General features: G+C 41.6%; 1 protein-coding gene across 3 annotated transcripts in view; it reads left to right on the top strand.

Annotated features, from left to right (window-relative positions):
• The window catches only part of SLC6A15 (solute carrier family 6 member 15), a 37,248-nt gene extending 28,907 nt beyond the window's left edge, over positions 1 to 8,341 (top strand). The window contains exons 10-12 of one of the 3 annotated variants that reach the window (XM_069974071.1): positions 1,110 to 1,269; positions 3,363 to 3,525; positions 8,125 to 8,341. In XM_069974071.1, coding sequence (XP_069830172.1) covers positions 1,110 to 1,269; positions 3,363 to 3,525; positions 8,125 to 8,247 — 446 coding nt within the window. In that variant the 3' untranslated portion in view covers positions 8,248 to 8,341. Of the gene's footprint in view, positions 1 to 1,109; positions 1,270 to 3,362; positions 3,526 to 4,596; positions 6,216 to 8,124 lie in introns of those variants that run through there. The other 2 variants (XM_069974065.1, XM_069974079.1) reach the window with 2 other exon arrangements.
• The last annotated feature ends 5,975 nt before the right edge of the window (positions 8,342 to 14,316 follow it).

Below are 14,316 nucleotides of genomic sequence, written 5' to 3'. Positions count from 1 at the left end.
GCTGTGCATCCCCCCATGTAAAATAGCCCACCCTCCAGCTGTGCATCCCTCCATATAGAATAGCCCCCTCTAGCTGTGCATCCCCCATATAGAATAGCCTCTCCTGCTGTGCATTCCCCCATTTAAAATACCCCTTCCTCCAGCCGTGCATCCCCCCATGTAGAATAGCCCACTCTACAGCTGTGCATCCCCCATATAGAATAGCCCCCCTCCAGCTGTGCATCCCCCATATAAAATGGCCCTCCCTCCAGCTGAGCATCCCCCCCATATAGAATAGCCCCACTCCAGCTGTGCATCCCCCCATATAGAAGAGCCCCTTTCCAGCTGTGCACCTCCCCCATATAGAATACCCCCCCTCCCTGTATGCTTGCCCATATAGAAAATTAGCAGCCCCCTGCCGCTGTGTGGCCCCATGTGAAAGGAAAAAAAACAACAACAACTCACCTCTCACCTCGCTCCCCAGAAATTTCTTTCTCGTCCGGATCTTCAGATCGCAGCCGCTACTCTCTGCTGCTGCTGCCGATGCTTCTCTTCTCTCTACTCAGCGGCGCGTCAGGGAAGTGACGTCAGCCACTGGGGACCTGGCATAGGTTCCAGCAGAAGTGCCTGCGCACGGCATATCTGGTGCGGACTGCATTCCCTTTTTAATGGGGCAAAGCGACCTTAAAGGCCGCGTCTCGGGTGATCAGGCGGCCCAGGTGGCACATGCATCCTGGCCCAGCCTGCACAGGGAAGAGGCTGAGTGAATAGCGTGGCGGCCGGTTGCGCTATTCTCTCAGTCTCCAACACTGGAGGTCATCCCACCGGGCATTTGCCAGATGGGCAAGATTACTAATCCAGGCCTGATTGTAAGGTCTTTTATAGTAAGGGACCTCACTTCTCTTGTTTGTTTGACAATTTTTATAATATTCTCTAATGTCTGATTTTGCCTGTATATGACTTTGGAATTGTGTAAGTGCTGCAAAATGTGATGGTTCTATATAAATAAAGATTATTATTATTATTATTATTATTATTATTATTATTATTATTATTGTTAATCCTATCATTTATTTTACATTTCTGTGTATAATATGGAATTCTGGGTATAATTGTATTTTTATCTTTAGTTGGATGTTGCCTGCTTGCGTTCTGCATTGGATTACTGTTTGTGCAGAGATCAGGAAATTATTTTGTTACTATGTTTGATGACTACTCTGCAACGTTACCCTTGCTTGTTGTGGTAATTCTGGAGAATATTACTATTTCTTGGATATATGGAATTGACAAGTAAGTAGCAATTTGCAGCAATGCTTCTGGGAATGAGTACCTCCCAGGTTTTTTTAAAAAATTTTTATTCATATTGAAATGACATAAAAAAATCTTTGTACAATTTCAAAATCATTTGAAATTGTTAACACAGTTAAGGCCCTATTCCACGGAAAGAATATCGGCTGTATTCGTCCGATATCGGCCGCTACGAACGATAATCGTCCCGTGGAATAGAGTGCAACAATCAGCCGACATCGTTCATGTCAGCTGATCGTTGCAGTCGCTTGTTTTTCAACATGTTCATCCCGGCCGGTAATGCAGTACTGGCCGGATGATCTTTTGGCCCGCAGAGTTCTGATGGGGGCGCATCCGTGCACGCCCGCATCAGAACTCCCCACTGCACGCTATGAAGCTCGAGGTCGCAGCCGCTTGCTTCATAGTGTGCACTGACATGGTTTTCTATGGCCGCTATTCACTGAATAGCGGCAGCAGAAAACTGACATGTTATTCGTTTGCGGCGCCGCTAGGGGTCCCGGCCGAAGCATATACTATGTGTATACGCTCCGGCCAGGATTCCATAGACACCCAGCCAACGTATTTTCTCGGATTAACTACGACCATTGTTGCAATCGGCAACAACGGCCTTAGAAATACAAAAAAATATGTTATGTAAACATAGCCTTAAATTGAATCTGATAGCAGTTTGAAATATTAATTACAGCTAACAGATTCTTTTTAACTTCTTTCACATGGGCAGGGCTGTATTAACAGCTGCTGCTGCCCTAGGCACTAAACCTGAAGACACCCCATCTTCACGCACCTATTGGTGACACCAGACCTGACCAATACCACCATACCTCCCACCCCCCTGGAAAAGACACCAGATTTACTGGCAAGTCTGAACAGGAGGTGGGAAACTAAAAAAATAAAAACAAAAAAATTAGTTTTTTCTGTCCCCCTGCTCCCTGGTGTTGCCCCTCTGCAAGGTACTGCCCTAGGCAGCGGACCACGGGTGCCTAGTGGTAAATACGGCCCTGCACATGGGCTTAGGAATGATTATTGGTATTCTGCAGGCTAGTAAATAAGACTGAGGGTGGTATTACATTGGACGATTTTCCGGCCATTAACGATAAATGATCTCAAACAACCGCTATGACGAACGATTTTAAATCATTCACCCTATTACACAGGACGATGATCGTTACTTACGGTCTTTCTTGCTGTGATGTGTTATTACATCGAACAATGTTTGACTGATTTGCGAATAATCAACAATGAAAATAGGTCCAGATTCTATCAAACGATCAACGATTTCTCGTTGGTTGTTTAATCGTTGCCTGCTATTACACAATACGTTTTAATTCGAACGATCAAACGATTTTTCAAGCGATAATCGCCCCATGTAATATGGCCCTTAGAGCCGTAGAAGCAACATAATATTGCACACATTGGGTCGACTTTGAGAAAGGAAATCAAAAGAACACAATTGTTGCATGATCAAACCAAATAAATTAAATCCTTCAGGGTGCCTTCACACGTACTGGATCCGCAGCAGATTTCACGCTGCGAGTTTGCAGCAAAATCTACTGCCGATCCTGGTAAAGTGAAGGCCTACGGGGTCACATACCCTGCAGATATATGCAGGTATGTGACCCGGCCCCTTTAACCCCCGGCCGCCCGCAGCCCCGGCCCGAAGCAGCCCCGGCCCGAAGCACTTAGCTGTGTGAAGCTCCCAGCTCCCCTCGTTCCTCCTCAGCCAATCAGTGCCAATCAGTGCCGGGAGCTTCACACAGCCGTGGCGCCGAGCGGGTGATGTATGCTTCAGGCCAGGGGCTACGGGCGGCGGGGGTTAAAGGGGCGGGTTACATATCCGCAGCGGAATGAAAATTCCGCTGTGGATATGTAACCCCATAGACATTCACACTACCAGGATCCACAGCTGATTTCGCTGCAAACTAGCAGCATGAAATCTTTTGCGGATCCGGTATGTATAAAGGTACCCTTAAATTGTTTTTTTCCCCTTGCGTTGAAACTAAAATCTTGGATAATGTGTCCCCAAATTAAATTAAATTTTATTAGGTAATTTTATAATTGAACATTTTTCTTTTTAGATTCATGGATGACTTAAAGGATATGCTTGGATTCACTCCTTACAAATACTACTATTATATGTGGAAATACATTTCTCCTATACTGTTGACTATTTTGCTCATAGCAAGTATTGTCCAAATGAGTATCACTCCACCTGGGTATTTTGCATGGATCGCTGAAAAGGTAAATTAATAGAATAATTGTCTCTCTTACATAGAAGAAAGTCAGGGAGCATTAAAAGTGTTTTGGACAGTCCTGTGAGCTAGCATAAATCATGATACAAATCTACACCGGCTGGAAGCAGTTATAGATTTGTTTCCCCCCGGGCACAGGGTTAGGCACAGGGCTGGCTGGGTTTACTAAGAGGCATGCGCTTCTTAGTGAATCTGGGGGAAATGGGACGGGGCCTAATTTAAGACCATGCTTTTACACCGCTCTTAATAAATGCCCCACTTAATTCACTGCAGTCCTTTATTACTCCTTGCCGATATAAGCTGCAAGAAACAGAAAGAAAGATAGATAGCTAAAACAATGAATTACAAACCATTTATATGTGTACAAAAGGGAACTTGCTCCTTTATAAAGTCCTGTGATTACAGGAGCCTCAGCATTGCATCAAACAGTGTGTAGGAACGCCCTAAGAGAAGAGAGAGAGAGGGGGAAGGGTGGAAAGTTTGTAGACCTGTACAAACAGTTACTATGATCAGGCTGCTACTCCTTTGTATCTTTAAAATAGTAGACAATGATTACAACGTGCTGTAAACAAAGTAAGAAGAGAGGCCTGCAGCATGAATAAAAGAAAGTTATAGAGAGAGGTTTCACAATATTAATAAATAGTCAACATTTTCAATTTTTTTTTTTTTTTTTTTTTTTTTTACTGAAGGTTTTCCAGTAATAATTATGTTGATGTAGGATGTGTATACTGTATATATTCCAGTGTAGTTATCTTTTTCATTGTGCAATTTCTATGGAATTAGTCTACCAGGGACAAATTTGGTTAGATAGGTATCCACAAATATTTTTGGGGGTATTATAGCCCTTTACATTAATTCACTGCTTAGACAATTCTTCCCAGCTACATAATGCCTACATCAAGCATCAGCATTTTATGCATATCGTACATTTTTAGATTTTTATAACTTTTCACCAATTACTATGGTTTGAATGTAACTGGGCCTAGATAATACATTGTAAAAAAATTAACTATACTGCTATGCATACTATTCTGGACTTATGTCTTATTCTTCTTTTTAGGCTTCTGAAGAACGTTTAAGTTATCCATCCTGGGGACTCTTTGTGTGTGTTCTGCTCATAGTACTTGCATTATTGCCTGTTCCATTGGTCTTTATTGTCCGATTTTTTAATCTCATTGATGACAGCACTGGGAGCCTGGCTTCAGTGTCTTATAAGAGAGGACGTATTATAAAGGAAATATCCAATCCTGAAGAAGACGATGCAAGTCTGATCCATGAGAAGATTCAAAGTGAAATGCCATCTCCAAATATTGGAAATAGCATCTACAGGAAACAAAGTGGATCTCCAACACTGAAAGTAGATACTGCCCCCAATGGACGCTATGGCATTGGGTACCTAATGGCAGATATGCCAGATATGCCTGAATCAGACTTGTAAATGAAATGGCAAAATGCCACTTTTTCCTTCTTGGCACTATATACTAGCTCTTCTGAAGTGAAGAGGATGGCTTTAATGCTTGTGAAGCACTGATAGCTGTATAATGTTCTCAGGACTGAGAACACATAGTTTGAGAGGGAGGAGGGTATTATGGGTTGTTACCAAAAGGCATGGCACTATTGTGTTCTGGATATGGCTTTAGCCCTTAGCACTTTCTAGGACCTTAAGTACTGTATGTGTCTTACCTCTCTGTGCCTAATAAGTCCCAACATCAAGTGGCAAATCAATTACATCTGTCTTCTTTACATACATAGAAACACCATAAATCTTAACATGGTCTCACTACAATCAACGACAAGGGCAATGACGTAAAAAGTGCCGGAAATGAAATTGTTTTACATTGGAATAAGTTGCGGCTTCCTAATCTCCCTTTAAGCCATATGAGTGGTTGGTTTGTGGGCTTCAGTATTATCACATATCATGGATTTTCTTTTAGCACGGATCCTATTCCGCTGTCTTGGTCAGTTGCAGCTCAGGGCTATCAAGCAACTGGTCCTCTTTAATGTTGTTTAACATAAAAAGGTCCATTTTATGTGATTTTATTTTAGTTCCAGGTTTGATCTTCAGTATTATTTTCATGTCAGAATGTCAGGGTCACTCAGTGGTCACAACGTAACAGAATGTTTTTCTCTTAAATTTTGAGTGTTTTTTTTTCCAGCTACTAAATTTGGCATTTGCCAAAAGCATAAGGCACAGGAATGCCAAATATACTCTACAGTTCATTACGAATGTATTATATATGGAGAAGCATTATTAGAAATATTTAAAAAGGTCAAAGCTATTTGTGCCAAAATGACTCACTTTTTAAAGGTGAATATTAGCACTTATTTACCAACCTGTTCCAAAGTAAATTTGTACAGTTGGCGTTCCTTACTAATAAACTATGCCCGATTACTAATAATAATGTACAAGAAGTTAACTGTAGCACCTCAATGTATTTAATAGATATTACATTCAGAATAGACTTCTCTATTTTTACATGCAGGGCAAAGGATTTTATATTTTTATGTAAACTTTAGTTCCTCATTACAGTACCATGCAATATTTCATACAATTTGCACAATGACAAAGATTGTAAAGTGCATTGAGCTCTTCTAATGATGCAGAATGTTTCATTGACCAAGGATAACCGTACTACTTTTGGATTTTATAGGATCATTGGTAAGTTTGCATGGTATGGGAACACGCACATTTACTGTCAGGTATATGGCACTTACTCTTAGATTGCTGGAGATGCAATCACTGTTGAGAATTTGTTGCAGAAATTATTTAACTTCGCCATTGTTCATTCTGTGGACCCAATTTCACATATTGATTATCATAGACTGTTATTGGAGCACAATGCATTACAGCATTCACTAATAGGAGGGGAGTGGAGATTGGAAATGATTGTCCTGCCATTGCACTAATGATCTGAAATGATATAATCCCTGCTCCAGTAACTTTTACATGTCAAGATTATTAGCTCATGTTGACCTTTAATACTATAAAAGATTAAGGGGGAATTTATCAATGGCCTTTGTGTAGGTTTTGGCGTAAAATTTTTGCAAATGTTTGAACAATGCCTTTTTGCACCAACAATTTGCGACTTTTCCTGTTTTGAGCTAAAAATTTTGAGCATTGTGCACCAATTGACAGCATAGCGCGAAAATGTGTTACAGTTTTTTACATTGGTTTTCTGGTAAAAGCATTGATAAATCCCCCCCTCCCCCATTATTTTTTTAAATGTAATAGTGAGAAATTTATACACACCTTTATATAGTTGCATTTGCTTTATTGTCTTTTATGTTGCTAGCTTGCTTATTCCCACTAATGTCTTAGTAAATGTCATAGCGATAGCACTTCCATTCTCCATAAGGGATAAGGACAAAAACACAATATGTAGTGTAATAATTCTCATCATTATTGGTACTAGTACTAAGTGCTAGTTTTATCACCATATTCTGAGAGACATAACTTTTTAAAATTTTTCCATCAATGGAGAAGTGTGAGGGCTTGTTTTTGAGACAAACTGTTGGACCTCAACAACGCAGTACCACCGGTTTGGCCACAGCTTCATGCTGGTACAGATTTGCTTTAAATATCCAAAACCCAAGTTTGGTTCATTGCAGGCTTTTGCAGTGGAAACCTGGCTGTACTAGGCACTCAGCAGCTGAGCCTGTAATGTCATGGCAAAGTGAATGTCATGTGGCTGACTCCAGCACCAGGGGTGCCTATAATGGAGGATGGAAGCTTTAAGTAATGTATAAACTGAAAGGGAACCTGTCTTGTTGGAGATGCTGTCCTATAGACAAGCAGCATGTTACACACAGAAGGAGTTGAGCATTCTGACTTCTAAGCCCTGAAGTAGCAAAGATTTACGCATAAAATACAAATTAAACTGATTATTTTTTTCCTACAAAGTTTTGTATCAGTTAGAATTGCACCCTTTGCTTAGTAACATACTGTCTGTAGATAACTCAGTATGGCCAATGTGACAGGTTAACCTATTATGGCATTTGCTACCTCTAAAATATTTAGTAGCAATTTAAACAGGCCCTGCTGCATAAAAACACTATAAAGCCAACTAAATCTGCAGTCTGTTTCCTGCTATTAGGTATATACCCCCCTCCAATCCCTAAGAAATGGTGATGCATATACATACACCTGCACTTGATTGTACTGTAATATAAAACCCATAGGGTTCTCTAATGTTATTAGCCCTGTTAGATCAGATTTTTGAAAAAGTAGCGTGCTTATTATTTCCTTAAGTATTAGCTGTATAGATAACTAGTAAAAAAATATAAACTATAGCACTTAATGACTGTGGGGTATAATCTGTCCCCTTCTTTGCTGTGGATGTATGACATAAAACTGTATATTCTGAGTAAAAAACTTGATGTACACTACAAGATGATATGATCTTCTACCAGGTTCTAGTAAGCTACAGTGAGAATTAAAGGTTTTTACATGTGGTGTTCTAAACAGCCTTTGATTGCTATTTATTGTGGTTACATCATGTCCAATATGTCGTATATTTATACAATCTACATGTACTGTATATATGTATATTAGTATACACTGACTCAGAACTACGTTTCATGTTTTCAGCTAGCTGCAGAAGCAAATCTTCTTTTCTATGGAGAGAGGACATATTTTGGAGCTCTTGTGGAAACACAGTGTGAAATACATAAAGTAAAATACAAACAATATTTTTTGTACTTTTTTTTCTAACTTAAAATGTAAAACTAGTGACTCTGGTATTCATCTTCAGCCATACATTAAAAACCTTTTCAGTTATTCGCATGTACCTTTATGCCAGGTCTGTTACACCATTTCTTATTTGTATTATAATATATGTGTATTATTAAAACATTAACAATTAAAGGGTGATGTGTGTGATATTATTAAAAATAGTAAAAATAAAATAATATGTCTATACTTTATCCCCTTCCCCCATCAGCATTCTTTGGCATGTTTATAGGATAATTGCCCATCTGTTTGTGAGCTGAAATTGCTCCTTCCTAAACACCCCCCCCCCCTTTAATTTTCCCCCTTTTTTGTCCACCCTGGGGATTGTTTATAAGCAATCATCATATTGCTCTAACAGTTCACTGCCAAGTGGCCATTAGCCCTGTTACCTGATTAAGCCTCTGCTATGGAGAAACTAGTTGGTGGGGCGATAAAGTAGTGGCAGCATAAAATAGTAGCAGAAATGCTGAACAGATCGGTGTATTACTTACATCATTTTGTTCAGCTGTTCTCCTAATATGCAAGAGAATGGGATTCTTGCCCTTCCCCCGCCCTCCAGCTGCTGATTGACAGTTGACTGCCTATACACAGCATGAAAAGGTAACTGCCAATCAGCAGCTGGTGGTCTGCTGGGCTCATGCACATAATAGAGAGGACTACTAATTGTCCATGCTATTTAGGAGGATATCTCTGAATCAGTTGCACAGAAAAATGTAAGTGATACATAAATCTTCTCTGTCACTAATTTATGCTACCCTGAATCAGGACACCATAAACCTACTGACAGAGTCTTTTTAAGCAGACCCCATATATGTGGCATATATAATACTGGCCAGCTTGTGTCTAGCGATCTATACATATGGTCGCAAGTCAAGACTAGATCCTTACAAACTTCTGATACAGGCCACTAAGAAATGTGTTTTTAATCATCAATTCATGTGTTTTATTCTCCCTTTGATTTCCAATTTTGTACAGATATGATAAAACCTATTTTTTTTTTTTACATAGGGGGTGAATAGGGGTGCTCTTTTAGGCCCATGGCCCTTTGTGGTAAAATTGTCTAAATATTTTGTAGCCCATCCCACTCCTTTCAACAAAGTTTCTCTGGCATCCTGTTAGTTTAGTATTCTAAATTATAATGCCACATGAGGACAGGTGTGGTACTGTTTTTGCTCGAAAGCAGCTGTTCTAATTCAGGACAACCCTTTGAAACTGCCAAGATCAGCTAAATGCACTGTATATAGAGCAGACTCAGAGTCCTTTCTAAATGCAAGAATGGTTGAGATGCATTGCACCTTTGCTGAGTTACAATTTTGTAGAACGATGGTGGATCACACGCAGGTGCCAAAACCATTTTTGAAAGCCAGGTTCAGATCTCCCAATTCAGAATAAAACACTGTCAGGCTCTTTGCACATTAGTATTCTTCTTTATTGTATGGATATGACCCATTTTGGGGGTATATCGCCCCCTTCATCAGACATAACCCATTCATTTACCTCCATGCTTTTTTGTACAGCATAATGAAGATGGTCTAACAGCGGGAATTTTCAGGTTAGTTTGATCTCGAACCTTCGGCATTTGACTCCCGCTGCCTTTCTGTTCAGTATAGAAGGTGGAGACAGCCCAAGTACCGCCAGGAAAACAGGGATACAGCCTAGGTAATAGGCCGTATCCCTGTTTTCCAGGTGGTACTCAGGCTGTCTTCACCTTCCCCATGGAACGGGAAGGCAGCGGGAGTCAAATGCCGAAGGTTTGAGTTCAAACAAACCTGAAAATGCCCACTGTTCGATCATCTCTACAGCATAATTGAATAAGAATCACTGACTCTGGAGGTCACATGACATCACCCTTCATTCATCTGTTAGTTAAAAACATTGTTCCCATTTAACCCCTTAAGGACAGAGCCAATTTGCATTTTTGCACTTCCGTTTTTCTCCTTCTTGTGCTTAAAAGGCCATAGCACTTGCATTTTTTCACCTAGAAACCCATATGAGCCCTTATTTTTTGCGCTACTAATTGTACTTTGCAATGACAGGCTTTATTTTTTCATAAAGTACACTGCAAAACAAAACAAAAAAATTATAAAAATGTGGGGAAATTGTAAAAAAAAAACACATTTTTTTTTATTTGGGAGGCATTTGTTTTTACGCCATTTGCCCTGAAGTAATAATGACTTATTATACGGTTCAGGGAAGAAAAAGAGTGCTGCACCTCACACCTATGGCTGATACTAGTACCTCTCGGCTGCATAAAAAACATCAGAATTCTGTATGTGAATTGATCAAGCCACACTGCCCCATGTACCTTGTGCAGGTATCTGATACACATGGGTCCCTACACTAAGTCCACCCTGTGCCAGTCAGCGACCACCACCCACGCAGGCGTGCACAGTAGGGAACGGGGGCCATGGAACGGCCCTGCAACCCCCATGCCACAGGACCAGACCCAAAAATGCCACACCAAAACCCAGCCAGCACCACCGGTGGAGGAAGCTGCCCCCAAACAGCACAAGTCTGGATAAGGTATTGCACTCACCATAGCTATCAAAGATAGAATGGGACAGACAGAAGGGATTAAAACCATGAGCACTCAGGTGTCTCCTGATAATTGCGGTCATGTAGGTCTCACCAGGAGGAGTGCAAAACACGGAGAAAAGAGAGAAACAAAATACGGTTCAGGAAAGAAAAAGAGTGCTGCACCTCACACCTATGGCTGATACTAGTACCTCTCGGCTGCATAAAAAACATCAGAATTCTGCATGTGAATTGATCAAGCCACACTGCCCCATGTACCTCGTGCAGGTATCTAATACACATGGGTCCCTACACTAAGTCCACCCTGTGCCAGTCAGCGACCACCACCCCCGCAGGCGTGCACAGTAGGGAAGGGAGGCCATGGAACGGCCCTGCAACCCCCATGCCACAGGACCAGACCTAAAAATGCCACACCAAAACCCAGCCAGCACCACCGGCAGAGGAAGCTGCCCCCAAACAGCACAAGTCTGGATAAGGTATTGCACTCACCATAGCTATCAAAGATAGAATGGGACAAACAGGAGGGATTAAAACCATGAGCACTCAGGTGTCTCCTGCTAATTGCGGTCATGTGGGTCTCACCAGGAGGAGTGCAAAACACGGAGAAAAGAGAGAAACAAAATACGGTTCAGGGAAGAAAAAGAGTGCTGCACCTCACACCTATGGGAGGCCATGGAACCTTATCCAGACTTGTGCTGTTTGGGGGCAGCTTCCTCCGCCGGTGGTGCTGGCTGGGTTTTGGTGTGGCATTTTTGGGTCTGGTCCTGTGGCATGGGGTTTGCAGGGCCGTTCCATGGCCTCCCTTCCCTGACTGTGCACGCCTGCGGGGGTGGTGGTCGCTGACTAGCACAGTGTGGACTTAGTGTAAGGACCCGTGTGTATCAGATACCTGCACGAGGTACATGGGGCAGTGTGGCTTGATCAATTCTGATGTTTTTTATGCAGCCGAGAGGTACTAGTATCAGCCATAGGTGTGAGGTGCAGCACTCTTTTTCTTCTCCACTGACTTGTTATACATGTTGCTCAAGTCAGTGCGATTACAACAATATGTAACATGTATAACTTTTATTTTATCTGATGGCTTGCAAAAAATTCAAACCATTGTTAACAAATATATGTTCCTTAAAATCACTGTTAACTTCTGACAGCTGCATTTAAAATGCTGATTAGCGGGCACAGTCTCTTCATTGCTGCCTGAATGGCCACATGCTTATCATCAAAAAAGTGTTTTTAAAACACGAAGGGGGGATTTACAAAGCATATGCCTGAGGCGTACGCCAGGGAGAAGGTGCACATTCACCCCTTCTCCCCGATGTACACCTCCCGTGCGCCCCGCTCGCCCGATGGGCGCGCTGGCGGAGCTTGCGGTGGCGTGGTGAGGTGGGGTGTCCTCCTCCCGTGCCTTATTTATCATGATTTATCATGAATTATGACACAAATCTACACCTGCAGGAAGCAGGTGTAGATTTAGTACGCCGGGCTAAGATTCGGGCACCCGGCCTGCCGGATTCACTAAGTGGCGTATGCTAAAAAAGAATAATATGAGTACGCCGGTCTTCATAAATCCCCCCCCCCCCCCGGAGTGTTTAGACACTTTTTAGAGAAACATAGTTCTGACCCCTCACTCCTCCAAATCTGTCCCATTGATCAGATATCTACTAATGCAAGTAATCGGTTTGACCAACTCTCCAAAAGAGAGTTGTTCTAAATATATTACCTGCAGATGTTACCTTCAGCAGGCTTAAATAAGGTCACAGAACTTGCAGTATGAATTGTATTGGCTGTTCCAGTGAAGTTATATCAGTTAACTATCATTTCTGCTGCTTTGTTAAAGGGGTTCTTGAGCACATCTTTTTAGGATGAGATCCCTTTGATTAGTATTTGTACTGATATTCTGCTAAATGCTGTATGTGGTTTGAAACAACATAGCAGGGGAACTTACCTGTGGGCATTCAAACTGTTGACCCTGCAGTTAGAAGGTGGCACTCTTAAAGACAGAGCCACAGCCCTTGAGCTGGTCTGTGGAGGTTAAAATAGGAAGGCTAAAGTTAAGGCTCACAAAAACCCCGCTCTGAACCGCCGCGTTCCCGGGTGCCTCATGTAGCCTGGGATCGCGGCTATTAGCGGGCACAGTCCTATCGCCAAGCCCGCTAATTAGATAATCGGAGGCAGCTGTCAAAGATGACAAAGATTACCGGATTCAGTCGTTCCCTGGTGTCTAGTGGGGGAGACAACGTCCCGGAGGAGCGATCTCCGTTTCTGAAGCCGGCCGGGGACCGCTCCAAGATGGCGCCGTCCCCGGCTCGGCACTCGTTTGTCTTCGGCTGCAGCAGCTGAAAGCAAACGAGTGCCGATCTCATTGATCTTTGCTGTATAAGTATACAGCAAAGATCTCAATGAGAGATCCAAGTGTATATACTAGAAGTCCCCCAGGGGGGCTTCTAGTATATGTGTAAAAAAATAAAATAAAGTGTTGTTGTCAATAAAAAGCCCCCTCCCCTAATAATAGTCTGAATCACCCCCCTTTTCCCAGGTTATAAATAAAAGTAAATAAATAAATAAACATGTTTGCTATCGCCGTGTGCGTAATCGCCCGAACTATTCCTGATCTCACACAGTAAACGGCGTAAGCGCAAAAATATCCCAAAGTGCAAAATTCCGCATTTTTGGTCGCATCAAATCCAGAATAATTGTAATAAAAAGCGATCAAAAAGTCGCATATGCGCAATCAAGGTACCAATAGAAAGAACACATCATGGCGCAAAAAATGACACCTCACACAGCCCCATAGGCCAAAGGATAAAAGTAATATAAGCCTGGGAATGGTGCGATTTTAAGGAACATATATTTGTTAACAATGGTTTGAATTTTTTACAGGCCATCAGATAAAAGAAAAGTTATACATGTTACATATCGTTGTAATCGTAACGACTTGAGGAACATATAAAACATGTCAGTTTTTCCATAGGACACAGGCATAAAAACACAATCCACTCAAAGAAAAAGAATTGTGTTTTTTTTTCAATTTCACTGCGCATATAATTTTTTTCAGGTTTTTCAGCATATTTTATGCAAAAGTTCAGCCTGTCATTGCAAAGTACAATTAGTAACGCAAAAAATAAGGGATTCCACTTTACAAGAAAAAAGGTTGAGGGCACTCACCAGATTCGTGATCTCTTCTTTTTTTAAACGTGCATAAAAAACTTTACGGACATCTAAGACCACATGGTAGACGCCAAGCACTGACGAAGCAGGGTGATTACAGCTGTTTCGCGCGCATGCGCGCTTCTACTGATCAGTAGCTCACTACTGCTCTTTTATTCCCTCCTTTTTCTCATATGGGGCTCATTATATGGAAAAATATATAAGTTACAGTATGACTTTTTGAATGTGAGAAGTTACATATTTTCCAAAAATCTTGTACAGGGGAAGGGGTTAAAGAACTATGGAGAACAGAAAAGTCCAAGAAGAGTCCAACTTTTCTATAAAAGATGTCCATTTTTGCCATGATTTAAT

Source organism: Dendropsophus ebraccatus, chromosome 1, assembly GCF_027789765.1.
Source record: "Dendropsophus ebraccatus isolate aDenEbr1 chromosome 1, aDenEbr1.pat, whole genome shotgun sequence".
Taxonomy (NCBI): domain Eukaryota; kingdom Metazoa; phylum Chordata; class Amphibia; order Anura; family Hylidae; genus Dendropsophus; species Dendropsophus ebraccatus.
This window is presented reverse-complemented; position numbering and strand designations above follow the sequence as displayed.